This window comes from Girardinichthys multiradiatus, chromosome 8 (assembly GCF_021462225.1).
Source record: "Girardinichthys multiradiatus isolate DD_20200921_A chromosome 8, DD_fGirMul_XY1, whole genome shotgun sequence".
Lineage (NCBI taxonomy): Eukaryota > Metazoa > Chordata > Actinopteri > Cyprinodontiformes > Goodeidae > Girardinichthys > Girardinichthys multiradiatus.
Window position 1 is genome coordinate 24,399,435 of NC_061801.1, and position 17,491 is coordinate 24,416,925.

Below are 17,491 nucleotides of genomic sequence, written 5' to 3' on the forward strand. Positions count from 1 at the left end.
ATGGAATAAGCGGTAGAAAATGACTGACTGACTGACAGCTAATTAAACACAGTTGGGAAGTGGTCATCCAGAAGGTTGGTTTTATTCAGCAAATAATTCTTTACAATATTATTTTATTAAAATAATGTTTTATCTGATCTTGCATTGTGAATGGTTGTTTAAAGGTATACCAAATATTGCCTAAGTTAATTCCAAGACTAACTTAACTTCATCTCCAGATTCTTCAAGATAATCCTTAGTTCTCAAATATAAATAATATTGTATGGTAATATTGCATCACTGTTTCAGTCATGGTTTCAACCATCTTTGATCAACTTGTTTATATTGTACATAGCCCATTAGTCTTCCTTATTCTTTCATTTTGCTTGGTTGCTTAGTTGGATTGTTTTAGCATAGTAAAGAGTTTGTTGATTGAATTATGTTTGACTTTGAGTTGACTTATTTTGTTAATAAATTCTTGTGTTTTAAGAAATTGTGTGAATTCATTCTGTGTGTGTGCAGAGTTTTGCTGTTCAATAATGCCAGAGCTTGGCTCATCCCTTTCAATTTTGTCCTAATACCACCGCCTTATTGTGCTGGTATTCACAGGACAACCCTTAACAGACCGAAATATTATTCATTAAAAACATTAGAGTATTAATATTAAATAATATATCCATATTCATTATCCCAACACAGGGTGTACTTTTTTTTTTTACCATGACCGCATACAAAAGCTATTTTAATTCAATAACTAATTTGAAAGTGTTTCAAGGTAAGCAGTTTACAGAAAAGAAATGTATGGGCATGGCCAGATGAATACTTCAAATAACATGAAAGCTGATTTTTCTGATGAAATCCAAAGATGTGTATTTATCATGTCTGATTCAACATGTGTAAATGTAATAGCAGATTTGCACAACAGCAGCATAAAAGATCAAATATGAACAAAAACTAAATAAATTATTAGAAATCTATTAGCTTGCAAAAAAAAAAGACAGCTGAATTATTATTTAAAATCACCCTCAAGGAGGAATGCCTTTTCTTCGCTCTAAAAACTAACTGATGGTGTACGTAGGTCCTCGATGCAGAGTAAAACGAGTTCTGACAGCAGCTCATCCCTGAGGACGTTTGTGGTCAGGAAGCTGAACAGTTCTGTGCCACACTAGATGGATACCTTCCTCTCACTGGAAGTCTAATTTTCCCTCCCACACACTCTTTATTCTGCAGAGATTCTTTATATGCAGCCTGGATTGTCAGAGGGAAGCAGGACAAAATCACTCGGTTATTAATATAAGTTCAGAATGCAGAGTTTTGTTTAGAAAAGGACTGCACAACACATCAAGGATGCTCATTTTGCCCATCTGTCATACATGTGTAAGAAACGCTTTCCCTTCATGGGTTTAAATCTAATGGGTGTAAGCAGATCTAAGCAGCCTGACAGCTGAGCAGCTATTGAAAATGGGTGGTGCCTAAACCCCCAGAGAACAATGTGATGAAAAGGCCTAATCAAAGCATAGTATAAACAGAACAAAACATTCTTCAAACACAACTCTGTGTCCATTCAGCCTAATCTGTGTTGCTGTTTCTGTCAGAGGGGAAGTTTGTGGAGATGCTCAGATCCTCCCTCACAACGGCCTTGGTTTCTCTATCACTCCTGGTCAGATCCTATAAAAAAAGGCTGTTTATAATTATTTTGGTGGAAGGCATTCAATGAAGAAAATGGCAGGTCATTCAGAAGAGAAGAGTAACAGGAAAACCGACATCAGAATTGAACTGCGAGACTGACGATCAAACTGTAAGTGAAACCGAGGCAGGTGTATGGGAAGAAACTTGTGCCATCAGAAACTGAATTTCAATTGCTCACACTGAATCTGTATTTGTGTAATTTGAAATTAAATGCATTGGTTTGAAAATGAATTTCACAAAAAATGGTTTTAAAATGTATTTCGCTGTATTAAGAATTAAGTTTGACTACTTTCACTTTCAGGCCTGTAATTCAATTTCAGTTCCAAAATTCAGTTTTTTGTGTCACACATCCGGGTTCTTGAAGCCAGAGATTAATCAAACACAGATTTACTGATTCACGGATGTCATTCACAATCCTGTGTCCAAATTCAGGACTGCGTTCTTTTGAAGGATGCATTTGTAGGCTGATAACGTCCTGGATGAGGCGACGAATGCTGTCCAATCTGCAAGGTTCCAACAAATGCGCCGATGTATTTGTCCGCTGCCCCAGCAGCCGGCTTGCCTCGCCAGCTGTCAGCTGACCGGGTGGTTGAGGTGCGCTAAACCCCGAGAGAACAGCTGAATCCCGGCACATTGTTTTCAAAATCCTGCTGGGTTTCCCCAATGGGTGGAAGTTAGACAGATATAATTCAGTCAGATAAAATCTAATATTAATGTTTGGTTCATTTATAATAATAATAATAATTATTATTATTATTATTATTATGCTCTGCAAATAAACTGATTTAAATGTTGTTCCTAAAGTTATTATGTTGGTGTTTAAGTTGTTGAAAGCTTTACAAATAAATTAAACAAACCGTATTTGTCATCAATGTATTTTATCTAGTGTTAGATTTTTATATCTTTGAACACAAAAATATTTTCAACATTTTAAATGGCTGAATAATGAACAAGATCATAAAACAATAATATTTTAAAACAAAACAGCATTATAAGCCATCAGCAATATGTAAAAGGGTAAATAAAAACCATGTAGTCATTTACAGTAGAGACAGCTTTATTGACCTTCAGGCTCCATTTGTTCGGCTTCACAGCTCTGCGCTTTACAACACGGTTGCTAGGCAACAGAAGTTACGCTGAGGTACAAGAGAAACGCAGACCGACGTAACACCGGCGGCACACTATGCTAATCTGGCATGTTTAGCTAACAGATACAGGTAGCATAAGTGTTACTGTTTGACCATCATTTGTTTACATGACGCTTCTTATAGATGCTCATTTGACTTGGTGATTGACATCCGCTAAGCTCATGTAAGCTGTACTGCTCCAGCTCAACATGTCCTAAAGGAAGTTTAACCTGATGTGAAACGTAAATCGATGAATCTGTGTTTGATTAATCTGTGGCTATCCTCAAGGACCCGGATGTGTGACACAAAAAACTGAATTTTAGAACTGAAATTGAATTACAAACCTGAAAATGAAAATAGTCTAAATGAATTTTTAATACAACAAAATACATTGTAAAAGCAAATGAATTCAGTTTCAGTTTAGTGAAATTCATTTTCAAACCAATGCATTTAATTTCAAATTACACAAATTCAGTCAGAGCAATTCAAATTCAGTTTCTGATGGCACAAGTTTCTTTCCATACAGGTGGGACAAAAGCTGAACGGATGCACCTGAAAAATCGCACACAAGCTTCATTTTCCTTTTTTCCTCCTTCACTAAACATTCACACAGCTTTAAATTTGCTATGTCTGCCACGTGGCACACTCAAGGTCACCCTGAAAGCAAATCTGCATCCCCCACGCATTCCACAACACTGACACAATATCACACACAAACACGGTCAAACTCTGGGAAGTTAAGAGTGTGGAAGATGGGTGAAATATTGTTGCTACAGAAACTGGAACTGCAACTCATCTCAGCATCATAATCATTGGTTCTGTAAGTCTTCACAGTTCATGTGCTGCTGTTATTATCTGAGTTCTTATCGCTGAAACTCTAAATACTATTACAATTTGGTTAATAATCTTGTTTTTCCTTTTATTTATGGAAAAAAACCTTTAATGTGAACTGTGAGTTAATAATCGATCTAACAGTTCTTGAGTGTAGATAATTTGATAATCAGTAAATTGATCCGGTACAATGCATGACAAAGTGTTTCTTGTATGAGTCCATCGAGCATGTCTCATGTTTCAAAGACAAGGGGGCCATGAGGATAACACTGTAGTGTAACATTCAGATCTGTGGGTCCAAACCTGTGTATACAGGTTGACCGATGGATTGGCCCAAATGAGGCTGAACAGAATATTACACCAACTTTAAAGAGGACAATATTGTGTTTAATAAAAGAAATGGCGTGATGTCATTTTTTTACACCTCAGATATAAATATATGTAATTAGGGAAACAGAAAGTGCGACTTTTGCAAAGAAAATATGGACATATATGCAGTGGGAGCAGAATTCACAGTTAGCGTCAGTGAGGAATGGCACAAATGTTCGGCTCCACGACTGACATCTGGGTAAATCAAAGGTATTTTCTCTCATATCTAGTAGACTGTAATGTCTAAGATCATTGAGCAAAAAAAAAAAAAAAAAACAAAGAACACAACAACAATTCAGCTTCATAAATAACCCACCAGGAGCACTGATTTCCATTCAGGTTCTGTTCTGACATCTGATTCGGTGCCACCTGGGCGCCTGCCTTTTGAGGATCTCCAAGCATGTCCCCCTAGGAGAACAACCCAGGGTGGACCCAGGAGTCACTATAATGGCTTTATATCCCTTCAGGCAGGGGAACACCTGGGGATCTCATTAGAATGAGCTGGAAAGTGTCACTGGGGAGAGGGATGTCTCGGTTTCCCTCCTTGACCTGTTCCCTACTGCGAAACATACTGTATGGTTTGCAGCCCAAAAGTTCAAATTAGGTTTTATCAACCATAACACATTGTCCCACAGAGTTAGCCTGGATGCTTTCTTAGGAGGAAAGAATTTTGTCATGCAAACCTACTTCTTAGTCCAGACATATGGAGAATACAGCAGATTATAGTCACACAGGGACACAACCCGCCTCACTGACCAGTTTCCATCTAGAATCTTCACCGGTGCCAGTTATTTTCACCGAATACTGATTTGCAATATAAAAAACAACACTGTGCATTTTTTGTATCCTTATCCTGACTGATATTTTTAACAAATAAGATGTAAATTATGGCTTCAGCTAAAGGACACCTGACCTTAATGTCATTATAATAGAAATCCCTATAAGTAATATTTGGCATGTGCCACAGTAACTGGAAGGATAAAATTGGATCAAGGGTGTCAGAACAAAGTATAGGTTTACTTTGCAAGAAGGTCATCGTTTTATTTTAAATCGTTTTACTTAATGGCAAAAGGTCCACAGAGCTTCAGTTCAGACACAGACAATGGCAGTCAACAGAATGAATGATTGGAGGTCGATACCATGACTAATGTTTCTAGAAATTAGAATGAAATGTCAACAGGAAGATTTCAGGTCAACAAAAGAAAAGCTTTATAATGTGTTCCCATTAACAGTGTTGTTTTACTTGAGCAACAGCTACTTAATCTGTGAGCTTTAACACAGACTGATCTTTGTTCATCAAAGCTACAGAGGTAAACATGAGGGGAAAAAGAGAGATAAGTTGCTCCAGGTGGCCATAATAAATAACCTCCTCAAAGAAGGCATCTTCCCCGGAGCCTCCAGAGTTCAGCCTGACTCCACAGGGGTCACACCCAACCTGCAACAGGGCCATACATCCTCCTCCACCCCTCCTCCCAACCCGCCCCACACACATAACACAAGGACGTGCATTCCACGCCACCTCGCTGTCTCTGCTGCTACACCCAATCTGGGTCATCTGTTTCCACCATGCAGTTTCCTTCAACCAGCTCCCTGTCTACCTGGTGAGACCGGGCTGCCTCGCCATGAGGCTCCAACCACCCACAAAGGGATCTGTGTGTCGCTGACCCTGCACCACATTACATTCTTGTGCCAAACTCTGAGTCTAACTGTCAGGGATTCACAGAGTTTGCATGAAGAAAATGTGGCCAATAGATGTGAATACTGCATAGAGCTGCTAAATCAACAAATAAACACTTTAACACAGACGGCATAATCAAAGGCAAATTGAGGCCAGCAAACTATGATGATGTAATGTATTTCAAGTGTTTATTTCCAGTAATTTTGATGCTTAAGGCTTACAGCTAATGAAGACCCAATATTTAACTCCAAGGAAATTTAGCATGTTAAGACCAGCAGAAACAGAAATGTCTTTTGGTACACAATTATGAGGAAGACTGCTGACTAGAAAGTTGTCAAGCAGACAGTAAGTGACACCGTCCACAGGGAGGGTAACCCACAAAAGGTCATTGCTAAAGAAGCTTGCTGTTCACAGACAGCTCTACCCGAGCATGGAAAGTTTAGTGGAAGGGAAAACTGTGGTGGAAGAAGTGGCATATGCAACATGAAAAACTACGCACTTGAGAAGATTGAGAAGTAAAGCCCGTTCAAGAGTTTGGGGATAATCACAAACTATGCACTGTGGCTACCATCACTGCCTCAAAAGCCACCACACACAGACCTAACCAGCACATGGGATACAACTGTCAGATTCCTTAGGTTATGGGCTACTCTTGAAGCAGAGACATAATCATAAGCATCTTACCGGGGAGTTAAGGAGAAAGACTGCTGCTAAGTGGTCCAGAGACCTCTTTTCAGATTAAGTAAATCTTGCATTTCACTTTGGAGATCAGAGTCTTTAGGAAGTGTGGAAAATCTAGGATTCGAGATTGTTAAGATCCAGTCTACAGTTTTAACAAAAAGAATACGAAGGGTTTGTCAAACTTATTATTATATACCTTTTGTTTTACCAGGTAAAATGTTTGAGAACCATTTCTCCTTTACAAACATGACCTCAGACACCAAGGCCCCCATTAAAGCAACCTGGGCTTCCTGAGCACCTCAGCAGTGAGAAACAGGCTGATTGCCTCCATGCCACATGGCAATGATGCAGTTGTTCATGCAAAAGGAGCCCCGATCAAGTAAAGAGTGCACATACTGTACATGTACATCTCAGTACATTACAATACGTGCTCTGATGAGGCTTTTTTTTAGATTAAAAGTACCTTTTGAAAATAACTTTTAAGCAGATATGAAGCATAGTTTTCATTGAGCCCACATTCCTGTATTAACGTTTTATTTATTGGTCTGATGTAATATTCTAATCTTAAATGTCGTGTTTTTATTAGCTGTAGGCAGAAAATCATCATAATTAACAAAAAAAGCTTAAAGCCTTCAGTCTGTGTTTCATTAATCTTTATAATGTCTTTCACATAGTGAATTGCATTACTGAAATAAATTAACTTCATCAATATTCTAATTCATTGATATGCTCTTGTACAGTACAGGGACATACAGGGGTTGGACAATGAAACTGAAACATCTGTCATTCTAGTGTGGGAGGTTTTATGGCTAAATTGGATCAGCCTGGTACCCAGTCTTCATTGATTGCACATTGCACCAGTAAGAGCAGAGTGTGAAGGTTCAATTAGCAGGGTAAGAGCACAGTTTTGCTCAAAATATTGAAATGCACACAACATTATGGGTGACATACCAGAGTTCAAAAGAGGACAAATTGTTGGTGCACGTCTTGCTGGCGCATCTGTGACCAAGACAGCAAGTCTTTGTGATGTATCAAGAGCAACGGTATCCAGGGTAATGTCAGCATACCACCAAGAAGGACGAACCACATCCAACAGGATTAACTGTGGACGCAAGAGGAAGCTGTCTGAAAGGGATGTTCGGGTGCTAACCCGGATTGTATCCACAAAAAAAAACCCACGGCTGCCCAAATCACGGCAGAATTAAATGTGCACCTCAACTCTCCTGTTTCCACCAGAACTGTCTGTCGGGAGCTCCACAGGGTCAATATACACTACCGGGCTGCTATAGCCAAACCTTTGGTCACTCATGCCAATGCCAAACGTCGGTTTCAATGGTGCAAGGAGCACAAATCTTGGGCTGTGGACAATGTGAAACATGTATTGTTCTCTGATGAGTCCACCTCTACTGTTTTCCCCACATCCGGGAGAGTTACAGTGTGGAGAAGCCCCAAAGAAGCGTACCACCCAGACTGTTGCATGTCCAGAGTGAAGCATGGGGGTGGATCAGTGATGGTTTGGGCTGCCATATCATGGCATTCCCTTGGCCCAATACTTGTGCTAGATGGGCGCGTCACTGCCAAGGACTACCGAACCATTCTTGAGGACCATGTGCATCCAATGGTTCAAACATTGTATCGTGAAGGCGGTGCCGTGTATCAGGATGACAATGCACCAATACACACAGCAAGACTGGTGAAAGATTGGTTTGATGAACGTGAAAGTGAAGTTGAACATCTCCCATGGCCTGCACAGTCACCAGATCTAAATATTATTGAGCCACTTTGGGGTGTTTTGGAGGAGCGAGTCAGGAAACGTTTTCCTCCACCAGTATCACGTAGTGACCTGGCCACTATCCTGCAAGAAAAATGGCTTAAAATCCCTCTGACCACTGTGCAGGACTTTTGTATACAGGTCCTTCTCAAAATATTAGCATATTATGATAAAGTTTATTATTTTCCATAATGTCATGATGAAAATTTAACATTCATATATTTTAGATTCATTGCACACTAACTTTTATTGTCTTAATACGGAGGATTTTGGCATACAGCTCATGAAAAGCCATAATAATCTTAATGAACAGAAATAAATCTATAAATGAAATTACTAATACATCATTCGGTTTGTTAATGAATTTTTAGACTGACTTACTGAAATAAACTTTTCAATATTATGTTAATTTGCCAAAATGCACTTGTCTAAGCTTATGTTTGACACTCACCATTATGGACAGAAGCAAATATGGTGTTTTTCTGTACTTTGGGATTCAATACACAACCTTGATCCCGTATTCTCTGATAATTTGTTTTAAACATAGTCTCCCCACAATTCCCATTAATGCACCTCCCTGCTCCTCTATCTGTCTGTGTGGTCTGGACTTACTGGAAAAAGCCACAATATGCTGGGTTCATTACAGATGTAGTGAGAGACTGTAACTATAGTCTCACCACAGTATGTTACTTTAGCCAACTATAATGCTTCTGAAGAAAAGAAATGGATTTATTTCCCTGTCTTTGCTAAAAAAAAAACATCCATAGAAAGTTAAGTCAGCCAGGGTAAAATGAAAGTGTACCCCACTCAAATTTGAGTTTTTTTTTAAAACCACACTAAACCTTTACTTGGTAAAGATCAGATTGTGGATACATTAAAACTGACAAAAACTTTTACTTTCTTTGTATAAAAGCGTTTGGTAATACAAAGATGAAGGAGTCTGCAACCCTCGGTTAACAACAAATATGACACGTTTGAAAATATTAAATCCCTGCTTCAAGAAAGTCAGCCTCACTGGTACAACTAAGCTAAAATTATTTATACATTCAGATTTAGATCTAAAATTATTTCTATTCAAACAAGAAGTTTGTTTCTGATAAAAAACAACAAGATAGCCACCTCTCGAAAGATAATTAAACAATGTAAAAGAAGGATCAGTCTTGAAAAACAATATTTAGTTGCTCATATTCACTTTTATATCCCTCCTATAATCAAAGGAAAAGTCTTTGCTGGCATTACAGCAGGCATATCCTCTTTATTATTGCTGACCAGCATTTCCCATGATTTATCTTTGGTGATGAGCCCTATTAGCTCCTTCCCTTCTCTATCAGATTCAAATCATGACTCCTGCTGGGTGAGCATAAAATGATAATACTATTTCCAGTGCAAATAAACATGTTGGGAAAATTAAAAGATGACTTTAAAGTGCCTGTGACACGCTTTTCCCACAAATGCAGAATTAAAAGAAAACCTCTTAATATTGAAGGAATTGGGCAGTAAATGACATGATATCAGGATTACAGACCTGATAACAGACAATTGTGACACAAAATAAGCATATTTCAATGTAAAATTTTGCAAGTCCAAAGTCGTCCTGGAAATGACATCAAAAGGGAAGTCTGGTCATTTATTGTGTGAGCGTCAATGATAAATGGTTCAGGTAGAAGCCAAGTTGTTTTAAAAACAGTGTTATTATGGTGAAACGGTGCATTGCTGGCCGTCAGGCTGCACTATTTTCCTCAAGCGAAGAGGATCAGAGCTGCCTGGATCAGAGCTGGAAAACTGACAAGGGACAGATGCGCTGGTCTCACCAAGCACAACCAGTTGTAATCAGAGGACTTCTCGACAAACTGCTTCGAACAAGAAACCTCTGAATTCGCAGGAGAAATAATGTCAGAGGTCAGGATATCTGACAGATGAAGGAGAATGTCAAAGCAGGTGCTGTAGCCACAATGTTTAGAGCATCTGATGTGAAAATATTGCCAAAGATAAGGTTGTTGCTGCTGTTGCTAAGCAGATCAAGGCTCAGCAGGTAAAATCACTTCCTTGTTATAAAAGTACATTTAGATATTGGCAGTTATTGTTAATAAAATCAGAAATTAATATTTTTATTATTATTAATAATAATCCAAAATTCTGATAAAATGACACCAGGTAGTGTCTTCAGATCTTGAATCATCCCTTGTGTCTGCTGGTGCTGCTCCATGCTGCTCACTTTGCCTTCAGTTGTTTCACTCAGTGCCTTATTTACTGTAATCCTGGATTTACACTGTATCTGCTCCAGTCCAGTCCACCGCGAAACCTGGAGGAGCTTTAAGAACCATACGCAGATCGCGCAGTAAAAGCCAGTGATAAATGCGTTAGCAAGTCCAAAACAACTCATGCTTTGGAAATTAAACCAGTTAAACTTCTTCACTTTTCTGTTTTGTTCTACAATGGGTGAGTACACTGACTGCAGCAAAGCTAAATTTGTTGCTTAATATATATATATATATATATATATATATATATATATATATATGTGTTTGTGTATTTATTAATATAGTGACATCTAGTCCATCTTTAGTGAATTATTTTGAAAGTCCGGATGTTGTGCTCGTTCTGTGTCCTGGTGGTGCGGTATGATTCATGCATATTGACTCCAGCTGTGCTCCGGCATCCGGTAAAAATAGACTCTGGTCAAATTAGATGGCCGTCGGCACATCGCAGCACTTGTGCTCTGCCATCTAAAGAAAGCTGACTTTCTTCTTCTGACTCTGCTGTGTCTCTTTCTGATAGTGACTGAAATATATCTAAAGAAATATTAGATTCTTCGCTGCAGTCTGTGTTGCTGGCCATTGTAGCAGCAGTCGGTTTACGTGCCAACAGGTCAGGCAATAATGACACCAGCGTCTAACTGATAAAACTGAACTAAAAAATTTGGTTAATCATAGTTACTTAACGATTTATCAAGCATGCCAATACTTTCACACAGGGCAAGGTTGGTTGGAATAGCTTTTTCAATCTAATAAAACAAATAATTACTTAAAAACTGCTTTTGCATTTACTGTGGTTATCTTTATCTGCTTAAAATATGTTTCATGATGTGAAACATTTATTTGTGACCAAGAAAGTAAAAACGGAAGGGGCCATATGGCACTGTATGCCATTTTCCCTTAAACAAAGAAACAAAAACAATCTGGAGGTTCACAGAGCAGATAATAAGAATGTTGCACATATGATCTAGTACAGCACAATCATGCACAGCTTTTACTTCAAGACCTGACTGTCTGCTGGAAAAGCACATCTGCTCAAGGATCAAATTCTGTGTGTGGGGAACTGTACCTACATCCTGTAAGGAAGCAGCTCACTGAAGGCTGAAGGAGCCCAGTGCTGCTGAAGACCAACTGCGGCTGTTTTCCAGTGCTCTAAAGCATGCTGCACTCTGAGCCTGTTGTATACTGCACTAACTTACAAACGCATCTTCCAAAAGATGTATCAAAGTCCCCTAGTAAATTAAGAGAATCCTAACAGCTGGTGTGGAAAAGTTATATTAAATAAATAATTTGCATGACTTGGGACTCATGGGATCCAGTTTACATCTCTGAGGATAGAGCTGTTAATGACCATCTACATCAGAGTCCACCTGCATTTGTCATCATGATATATCCAGAAGCAAATTATTTTAACCCCTGTATCCCTTCACATGTAAAGAGGTGTAAAATATGTCTCTAAATACCAAATAAAGACAAATATTTAAGATTGCTGAGGAAAAAACACTTTATACTACAATGTTAAAGCAGGTGGTCTGTGAGTTTAGCTAATGACATACATTACCAGTCAAACGTTTGACTAGTAGTGTATATCACGTCAAGAAAACTCTTTTATCCAGGTCTACAACAAGTAACTCTCAGATCTGATCTTTTTTTATAATCGTAGCTGTTAAATTTAAAGACGCACTGAGAAATCACCCGGAGACTGCACCTAGTGGAGTTTCAGCTTGATCAGCCCTGACCAGTGACCGTCTGCTCCCAGAGTCAAATAGCACAGAGATGTGGAAAGTTATTTAAAAGGAAAGGGTAATTTCTAAGACAAACTGGAGCATGCCAGTTGATTAAGACTGCAAGAACGCCAGCATGAGCAAGACTAGCAAATAACAGAAAGGCTAAACCACTAAGTTGATCTTTTGTCCTTTTGAGCTTTCACAACATGTTGGATTCAGAAATGATGCAGCTTTTTGGGAATCTCAGAGGTAAGGATCTACACCCTCTAGGAATAACCATGCTATCTGCTAATGTAAGATGCTATAGAGAGTTTAAAATAGCAATTCCAATTAATTTTGGTTTAGTTTTACACTAGTAAAATCCTATTAAACAGCAGTTACTCGGAAACACAGGCAGTGTGATATTGGGGCTTCTCCTAACATGGGATCTAAAGGCCACTCACAGGAAGAAAGCTATCATAAATATCTTAATTGCTGTTATTATTTTTTCCTATATTAGAGCTATAAAAGAAATATTAGAATCAGATCAAATCAGTAGTGGTCGGTCAAAGCGTTATCAAACCTCTCATCAGTGCTTCTCCAGTTAGTTTCTCCTTCACAAAGGCCTCAAACATGACCTCATGGCATGAAATTTCAAGTGAGTGAAATGACTCATAATCAAGAAAATAACTATAATACTAACATTGGTACCAACCTCTGAATGACTAGGCTAGCATTCATCTATTTTCAGTGAACCTCACCAGCTTACAGAAACAGGTGGCAAGCTGACCTTGCTGTCCAGATTTATGGCAACCTCCCACCTGTTTAGCTCATTAGGGTGACCTTTTGAAGATCAAATCACAGAAACATGGTTGAACCCAACTTTGCAAAGAAATCTAAGATCTTTAGTCCAAGTATTATTTGCGAGTCATTAAAGGCATAAAAATATAGGCATTATCCTCCAGTGGCTCCCGTTGCTGCCGCTTGGAAAGTGGAAATCAATGTTTCTTTTGAGCTGATTTTTCACTCCATCTTTGCCCATTCTTTCTATATGTGTGGCTGCTGAGTTAGAGACGCAACTGAGAGTTTCAGCTCCTAGGTCTGTCCATCCAGAGAAGAGTTGGGGAAATACTGTGAAGGACCATTCATCAGCAGCTGAGGTATTTCTTGACCAACTGTGAAAGTTACATTTAGCGCAGTCCCACACTGTCAGTCTGGGATTTTACGGCTAGTCTTTAGTTTTGACGCAATTTCAGCATAGGGTGCCTTTGTACAAACTGTGAATTTATAAGAAGGTAAATGTCTTCAGTATTTCCAAATCTCATCACTAACTTAATCTGACTCCTGCTGAACTTTTATACCTTGCAGATTCAACAGAATAAAGCTGATTAATAATTAAGAGAATAAAACGTTGGAAATTTGATCATACAGGATGAGATGAGATGAGATAAGGCTCAGTATATTATAAAATGACATAAAAAAAACTAAATAAAAAACACAAATTCAAACAATTGTTTTGTGTATTTCCATGTTTATAAGATTTGTGTTAGGAAGGATATGTGCCTATACAACAGGAAGTTTCAGAACCGGTTTTAGTCATATTAAAAAAACATTATCTTTGTCTCTTTTCCAGTTAGAACAAAGAGTCCTCTTAAAGGTGGGAGCCAGAAGACCCTCTGACATCATCATAGCCCTTTGGGGCACCGTGACGCTGTTGGCATTCATTGTAACAGACAACTGGCTGTCCATCGTCAAACAACTAGAGGGGTTCAGATCATAGATCATAATGGATTTTATTTTTTATTAATACCAGACGGAAATCGACACAAAACCTCCCAGGATTCCTATCAACCTGTCAACTCATGGTGATCTCAATAAGTACAAGTGAAAACACGCTCCTCACTTAATCATCATATAAAATGCACAATCACTCTCATGAGACAGAGTTTATATATACAAACTCAATACGAGATGTTGCTCATTTATAGCAGTAACAGTGAAGACTAAATAAACAGAAATTACCAGATGTTTTTCTGCATGGCACTTACCGTCAGATCCACTGCTCAGAGATGCAAGTCCAGCCACCAGCAGAACAGCCTGCCAGGCTCCCTCTGCAGGCAGCCACACAGCAACCATCCTGCCAGCTTCCTTCCAATCCCAGAGGTGCTCCCTCCTGCGCAAGAATCCTTTACGTAAAAGGGCTTGAGTCCTCTCCCTCTCGATGAGTGACCCCCACTCTGCTTCCCAGAAGTAGTTTTGCAGCCTGCAGCAATCCTCCACACTGACAGCCTGGGAGAGACAGACATGGAGAAAGAAGATTGGGACAAAAGGGAAGGAGGAAAAAAAAAAAAAGAGGGTGTTACTTTGCTGCTCTCTCACTGTGTTATTTGTTCAGGTCTTTCTGTGGCAGCTTCACGGCAGAGACAACAGCTGAGTATATCCACACATGTCCTCTCTGCCTTTTTCTACACACGCAAATTGCATTGCAAACTCTAAAAAAGCCAATAAAATGAAACAAAGCAGATGCAGCAAAAGGTACTGAACCAGGGCCGTGAAGCTAACTACAAAATGAATGAAGTGTGAAACTCAGTGACAAATATAAAACCTTCCTGAAAGGACGTGGAAACTTTATTTAGAACTGAGGACTTCAAAGAACATGTGCAGAGAATGTGATTAAATCCACTGGTCTCAATCCTGCAAGGCACAGGGAGCCTGAGCTCTAACTGGCTGATGCTATGAAGAGGCAGCACAAACTTGTGTTTTAGTGCAGAGGCTCCCAAACGTCTCTGTTTCTACCCCATGATATAACAGTGTAAGAGAGACAGGACCCAAGCTACCAGTTGAGTATTCAAGAATTACCAACAAGTCTATTAAACAAGGGGACAAATCACAATGAAAAGCATTGACCACCAATATATTATTTTTGTTTATTTGTGAGACAGTTTTTTTGTCTTTTGTGACATTTCTGAAATAATTATACTTTTATTGTTACAACTTATGTTATTTAATTTTTGAAGAGGATCTCAAGACTGCATATTTGTTGATTTACCTCCCCAACTTTGGGAACCACTGTTTGTTGTGACAAGATTTTGCATGTTCACTCAGGCCAGACTTTTATAAGTTTGAAAACTATTCATTAATAGGTTCTTATTGACTATAAGCTGTTGCACTGATTTCTGACATACGTTACTCTTGAACTTCTCAACAAGACATGAGTATTCTCTGGCTGATGAGAAAAATGGAGAGTAAAGCTCACTGACAACAGCAGGTGAGCATCAAGGAACTGATATACCTGACCACATGGTCTGCCATGTGGGGCGTTACTCTTTAAAACACGGTGCCTGATGCTGTGGGTGGCTCGTTGGTTCAAAAGTTAGTACCCAACACCTGTAGCTACATACTAACGTGGATCAAACTTAGCCAAGTACTGTTAATGTTTCTACAAGGTATCTTTTATATCTAGTGACCTTCCTCTGTGTTTTGACTGGCTGTCAGGTGCCCTACCAACTGCCTATAAGACAACTGTTCACTTTGTGTTTCCTGGTCTAGTTGCAAAATAATTAGTTTACATTCCCATGATCTGTCTGCATGTGAACCAGATTCTGTCCAAATCAGACCTTTCCTTCTAGGTGCTAATCTGCCTGTGCCAGTGGGTGTGTATTTTAAACATCTGTTTTATTTCCGGCAAATGTTTGAACTCGCGCAAATCATCTGTTGCCAATCGGAAAACAGTGCGGTTTCCTAATTTTTGCGCTATATTACCAGGCTAGATACTATTAGCAACAGAAGCTGATAATGTATTTCTTAGCATTTTATGCATTCAAAGACTAAAGAAACCTACTCAGAAATAGGTAGCATCTGTGTGACTGATTTCTTGACAAAGAAAACCTGAGAAGTGACACAGCATTTTATATTTTGTTATATTTATGCAGCTATTGGTACATAACCCAGCAGCCCCATTGAATTTTAAGTTTGGAATCGGGCATTAATTTCTAGCTTCACTTTAAATCAGAATTTAGGGACTTTAGAGGCTCTTTTTAAAAAATGAACGGAAACTTCTTCATGGAGAAACTTGGAGCTCATAAATTTCAACCTATTAGTACGAATAGAAATCAGCAATAGAAGATGAGCGGTATAATTGCAGCTTTCTCCTTAATAAAAATCATCAAATTATAACTTTTGTTTTAATATCCAAATACATGCAATGGCTGTAACAGAAAAAGCTTCCAAGCACTCCACAACCTTATCTCATGTTAGTGTGAATATTGAACTAAAGCTGGACACAGATGTTTTTTTTATCTCCGAGGGACGTACATTAATCTGCAACCAAGAGTGCACTTTAACAGTTCATAAGTGAACTGAATCGTGTTAAGCTGCTCATACCAGCCTGTGAGAGGTGAAAATGCAAACACTTTCAGCTCTCCAACAGGGATCAGGCCATCACACATAGGGTGATTAGAGGTGATTAGAGCTCACACCTCCAGGCGCAGCCTCGGCTTTGATAAATTCCCACTAATCCAGCACAAACAAGTGGAACCGTACCAAACTATGGGAGAAACGGTAGAACACCAGCCACAAATAGCAATGGTGAAAGATTTATGCATGTTACAAGTTACGACGATTAGGAATAAACCAACAGCCAAAAGCGTCCCCACGCACCACCTGTCTCCTCTTAAAATCTGACTGGGTGGGAACTGCAGCCCCCGGGAGCCACCTTTCCCCTTCTAGAGCTCTACCAGCCCTGTAACGGTCACTTTTGATTTGCACAGAGCTGAGTGCTACATATGATAAGTCAGCCTATTCTGGGGCCTGAGCGCATGGGGAGCGATGTGAATGGGTCAGTGCACTTCACACACTCTTCTGCGCTCCATCAAACGCCCAGCGTGGAGCTTCTCCGGATCGACAGCCCAATCGGCACGGAGGCCGGGGCCGGGAAAGTTCAGGGGAGTAGGCAGCTCTGCAGGTGGGGGTCATGCCACCACACAAAGGGGCTTGCAAGTGGAACATGCTGTTTGTGAGGCCCATTTTCAGGCAAATTACCAGCGGCATTCCCATTTGCCTCGCCTCTAGTTAATGGTTAGAGTTTAAAAAGCAAAGCACATCTATCATCCCAAACTTAGTTAAAAAGTCTTCAAATGGGTTTATTTACGAAGAAGCTTTTCAAGATGATTAGTTATGCTTTAATTTCTTCTTACTGCCATAAGACAACACTTTTCATTTGTGGTAAAAAAAACTTTAGATTGAAGAAAAATCGCAACAAAAGCACATTTAGTACTTGTAATTCGAAGCATTTTAAAGGAACACACAAAATTAGATTAAAACAAGAAATACATCAAACAATAATTTAATTTAAGTGTCAGATAAAAACTGTGCAAACAGAGAACACATCTAAAGCTAAGACATAA

The 17,491-nt window shown here is 39.1% G+C and overlaps 1 protein-coding gene across 3 annotated transcripts in view; it reads right to left on the reverse strand.

Annotated features, from left to right (window-relative positions):
* The window catches only part of bmpr1bb (bone morphogenetic protein receptor, type IBb), a 72,233-nt gene that overhangs the window by 12,057 nt on the left and 42,685 nt on the right, over nt 1–17,491 (reverse strand). For all 3 annotated transcript variants that reach the window (XM_047373587.1, XM_047373589.1, XM_047373588.1), the window contains exon 3: nt 14,135–14,375. In XM_047373587.1, the coding sequence (XP_047229543.1) occupies nt 14,135–14,222 (88 nt within the window). In that variant the 5' untranslated portion in view covers nt 14,223–14,375. The remainder of the gene's footprint in view (nt 1–14,134; nt 14,376–17,491) is intronic.